This window comes from Bison bison, unplaced genomic scaffold (genome assembly GCF_000754665.1).
Source record: "Bison bison bison isolate TAMUID 2011002044 unplaced genomic scaffold, Bison_UMD1.0 scf7180017864080, whole genome shotgun sequence".
Lineage (NCBI taxonomy): Eukaryota > Metazoa > Chordata > Mammalia > Artiodactyla > Bovidae > Bison > Bison bison.
This window is the reverse complement of record NW_011494652.1, coordinates 1,128,904-1,133,595: the sequence shown is the minus strand read 5'-3', so window position 1 is coordinate 1,133,595 and position 4,692 is coordinate 1,128,904. Positions and strand designations below refer to the sequence as shown.

Here is a 4,692-nt window from a genome sequence, read left to right as displayed (position 1 = left end):
AGCCGGCGTTGACGTCAGCACCCTTCCCCCCAGATCCGAGGGACCCTGAAGAGCTGGACCAAACTGTGGTGCGTGCTGAAGCCGGGAGTGCTGCTCATCTACAAGACGCCCAAGGTGGGCCAGTGGGTGGGCACGGTCCTGCTGCACTGCTGTGAGCTCATTGAGAGGCCCTCCAAGAAGGACGGCTTCTGCTTCAAGCTCTTCCACCCGCTGGACCAGTCCGTCTGGGCTGTGAAGGTACCGCAGTGCGAGCCCCGGGGCTCGGGGGGCCAGGCGAGGAGAGAGCCCCACGGGGCAGGGGGTGCGGTGCTGGGCAGGAGGAGAGCATGGCCGGCAGTCAGGAGCCTCGTGCTGGGGCCCCAGGAGCAGGGGTCCAAAGCTGGGCTGACAGTTAAGGGTTAGTCACTCAGCGGCCGGGGGATCTGATGTGGTCAATGGTCTTCCATGTGGGACACGTTGGGGTGGGGGCTGCTCGGGACCTGGGGGCCTGATGGGTTCAGATCACACGTCGAGCCCTGTCCAGAGGCTGGGGAATGGGGCCATGTGAGGGCGGCTGCTCCAGGCCCAGACGTCCCCCTTTGGAACCCGGGGGCAGCCCAGCCCGGGACCAGAGCGGGACAGGTTGCCAGATGAAGTCCAGAATGCCTGGGTGCGTTCGGATTTCAGAGAGCAATCAAGAAGGGTTTTTTTAGTATGTTGTTGTTCAGTGGCTAAGTCATGTCCGATTTGCAACCCCGTGGACTGCAGCCTACCAGGCTCCCCTGTCCTTCACTATCTCCCCGAGTTCACTCAGGCTCACTTCTGTTGAGTCAGTGATGCTGTCTGACCATTTCATCTTCTGCCGCCCTCTTCTCCTTTTGCCTCCAATCTTTCCCTGCATCAGGGTCTTTCCCAGTGAGTCGGCTCTTTTTTTAGTATAAGTATATCCCAAATAGTGTATGGGATATATTTAAACTGTGTATGTTTAATTTTTCTGAGATTCAAATTTAACCAAGTGTCCTGGATTTGCACGTGCTGATTCTGGCCACCTAAATGGGGTCTTAGGGAGAAAAACCCAGGGTGGGGCCTCCAGCTGAGAAGGGGGTCAGGGAGCGCCCACTCACCGCTCTTGCTACCTGCTGCGTCTACATGGCCTGACCCCACCTGGGGGTCCCGAGGCCCCAGAAGCATCTGTGCGTGTGTGAGTGTGGGTCCCCATGGCCGCCTGACCTGTGCCTCCCCCCGTCCCTGCACGATTCCTCGGGTGACACCGCCTCTCTGCCTCTCCAGGGCCCCAAAGGCGAGAGCGTGGGCTCCATCACGCAGCCCCTGCCCAGCAGCTACCTGATCTTCAGGGCTGCCTCCGAGTCTGACGGTGAGTCCCACCTGCCCTGCCGGTCTCCACGGTGACCCCATGTGAAGCACCCCCGCCCCTTGGTGGAGGGATCAGCCAGGTTCAGGGGACCCCGGTTCAGACCCTCCTGAAGCCATCCAAGGGGGCAGCCTGGTGTTGGGACAAGCCCACCAATCACCTGTTCCTTCTCTGAGCCTCAGTCTCCCTCATGGACAAAAGGGAAAGCAGTAACACCCTATCCTTAGCTGCTATGAGAATCCGATGACCTTATTTAGCAGATAACAATGGCTGAGTGCCAGGCACCATTGAATCACCAGGTGCTGCTTTTACCAACCACCTGGGGAGACCTGGGGAGACAGGCTGGCTGAACTGCCCGTGACGGAGGGATGCGCCTTCCTGAATCCGCGCGTGCTTGGGGCTCCCTCTCGCGGCCTCCCCGAGTAAACGCCGCTGTCTCCTGCCCCGGGGAGCCGGCGCAAGGCTCCCTCCAGTGGTCCGGGGCGGGCGAGGCGCTGCCCAAGGTAGCCTGGCCTGACCACGCGACTCTGGGCCTCCCGGCTGCCCCCTGGTGGCCAGACGCCGCATCGACACTCCTGAGTCTCTCGAATGCCACCCTCTGTCCCCAGCCCCCCTACTCGGTGCCACGCCCCTCCTGGGCCCTGGGATGGACAGGGCGGCCTGGGCTCCCATGGAGCCTACTACCTTCTGGGGGAGGCAAGCAGAGAACTTTCAGACAAGGCCAGCTGGGCTGAGGCGTGAGCCGAGTCCTTGATGGGGCTGGGGGCCATGGTCAGGGAGGAGGACGTCCACAGGCCCTGAGCGTATCAGGGTGGGCTTCCTGGAGGAGGAGAGTTAGGGAAGGAAACTTTCTATCTCCAGGAGGGTCATACTTTAAAGGCTCGGAGAAGTAAAGAAATGAGTTCAAAGTGCTTGAACCCCAGGTCTAACCTGCTGGCAGCCTCCACCAGGAAGGCAGCAGGAGGCTGGGGACAAGGGCTGGGACTGGAGGCGGCTGGCTCCATCCTCCACCGCTCTGCCCTTCAGGTCGGCCCTCCCCTCGTCTCCCAGGGCTCTTCCAGCACCAGGAGCTGCCTCCTCAGCCTTGGTTCAGCAGGCCCCTCCCCAGCCTGCCACCCACCCTCCTGCCCTGAGCTCCAGGCCTGCTAAAGCCCTCAGCTGCAGAGGCCGGGCCCTGCCCTGACCTGTGGGAGTGGTTTCCATCTGGGAGGGCCCTGGCCCCGACTCCGTAGGTGGGAACTTGCAGGGCCTCTGGGTACAGAGGACGTCTCAGGGGGCACTAGTGGTAAGGAACCCGCCTGCCAGTGCGGGAGACGCCAGAGATGCGGGTTCCATCCCTGGGTCGGGAAGATCCCCTGGAGAAGGGCCTGGCAACCCCCTCCAGTATTCTTGCTTGGAGAACCCAAGGGACAGAGGATCCAGGTGGTCTACAGTCCATGGGGGCACCAAGAGTCAAATATGACTGAAGCGACTTAGCACATGGGGTCCTGCTTAGCGTGTGACCTTGAGGCAGTCACTCACCCATCCTGGCCTCAGTCCTCTGTAAGCAGGTGAATAACCACGTGCCAGGAGTAGGGGGTCCTGTGGGGGCGCCTCGTTGAGGAAGGGCAGGGTGGGCGTGGGCCAGCTCCCAGGCAGCGGGGCAGGGGGCTCGCCCGTGTGCAGCGAGCTAGGGGCCGCTCACCCCACCCTTGCCCGCAGGCCGCTGCTGGTTGGATGCCCTGGAGCTGGCGCTGCGGTGCTCCAGTCTCCTGCGACTCAGCACCTGCAAGCAGGGCCGTGACGGGGAGCCCGGGTCCTCGCCAGACGGGTCGCCCTCCTCGCTCTGCGGGCTGCCCGCCTCGGGTGCCATCCATGACCAGGACCTGTTCCCGTGAGCAGGGGTGCGGGGGGCAGGGGCCAGCCCCTCCCAGGAGCCTGGGTCTCCTGCCTGCTGGGGACTCCTGGCAGCAGCACGCGGGGTCTCCTTGTACGTGGGGAGGGGATGGGGAGCAAACGCCGTAGAGGTCTGGCCACCCACGCCCCGGCCCAAAAGGCAGGCCTCCTCCACTCCAGGTGGGCCCTGGAGCCTCAGTGTGTTCATCTGTGAACTGGGACTAACAGTGTCCAGCGCCCATCGCCGAGGCTTTTAAACACGGGGATGGGGGTGAGGCACCCAGCAGGGAGGGGCGCCCCTGGTGGGCGTGCTGGGTGTGCGCCCAGAGGTGGGGGTGCCTGGCCTCACCGTGACCAGCCGCCCACGGGCCCCATCCACCTTCCAGACTGAACGGGTCCTCCCTGGAAAACGACGCTTTCTCGGACAAGTCGGAGAGGGAGAACGCCGAGGAGTCGGATAACGAGACCCACGACCACAGCCGGAAGACCGAGAGCGGGAGCGACCAGTCCGAGGCCCCGGTGGGCCCCGGGCGCAGAGGGACCACCTACGTGGTGCAGGACCACGAGGAGCTGGGGGAGGTGAGAGCCCGCCCCGTCCAGAGCCCCCACCCCTGGAGCCGTGGAGGCAAGGCCTGGCCGTCGCCTCCGGGAGAGCTCGTCGGCTCTGCTGCACCCGGAGGGCCCGGGACCGGTGGGCCAGGGTGGCGGGACTCGGGGAGAGCCCTGGGAGGGATGCGAAGGGCCCACTTGTTGGAAAAGACCCTGACGCCGGGAAGAGTTGAGGGCAGGAGGAGGAGGGGGCGGATCCTGATGCAGGGCAGGCTGTGGGCACCCCCGTGCTGCTGCCTCCCGGGGAGTCAGGTCCAGCTACATACACCCCAGGACCAATACCTTGGATCCATAGGTCCTGGGGGTCCACAGGGAGGGGAGAGGGGCTTGGCATCACCCAGGGGCTTCGGTTCCCCAAGGGTGAGGGTCCCAGCCCTGACTGGGATCACCCGTCCCACCAGCCAGCCGTCCTCAGACACCCACATGACCCTTTCTGAGATTGTTCTGCCCACCTGAGGGCCTGTGGTGGGCGTGTTCTGGGAGACAGAGCCCCCCACCCGGTCCCCAGCTTCCCTGTCCACCACGCCCTCAACCCCCTGCGCAGACAAAGCCCGAAGCTCCAGGGCTAGGTCTCTCCCTGGCAAGTGTTTGGAGCTATGGGGAGGGTGAGATGTCTCAGGAAAGAGAGGGGGCCCCCATGTGGTCCTGGGGGAGTGAAGGCCCCCTTCTGAAGCGGGTGCCGGACCGAAGCACCGCTGTCGTGTCCCTGGGTGGAGACGGGCTGGGGGCAGGACAAGGTGTCTGTGAGCACGTGCCCCCTGCTCCTGCGGCACAGAAGTGTGCAAAGACAGGTGTCAGGCGGGGCACAGACTGGAGGCGCAGAGGGCGCCCAGGTCGTCTGGGCTGGCCAGGAACCG

The 4,692-nt window shown here is 64.3% G+C and overlaps 1 protein-coding gene across 1 annotated transcript in view; it reads left to right on the top strand.

Annotated features, from left to right (window-relative positions):
* The window catches only part of OSBPL5 (oxysterol binding protein-like 5), a 30,544-nt gene that overhangs the window by 13,336 nt on the left and 12,516 nt on the right, over nucleotides 1-4,692 (top strand). The window contains exons 5-8 of the mRNA XM_010837810.1: nucleotides 34-237; nucleotides 1,270-1,354; nucleotides 3,053-3,224; nucleotides 3,613-3,917. Coding sequence (XP_010836112.1) covers nucleotides 34-237; nucleotides 1,270-1,354; nucleotides 3,053-3,224; nucleotides 3,613-3,917 — 766 coding nt within the window. The remainder of the gene's footprint in view (nucleotides 1-33; nucleotides 238-1,269; nucleotides 1,355-3,052; nucleotides 3,225-3,612; nucleotides 3,918-4,692) is intronic.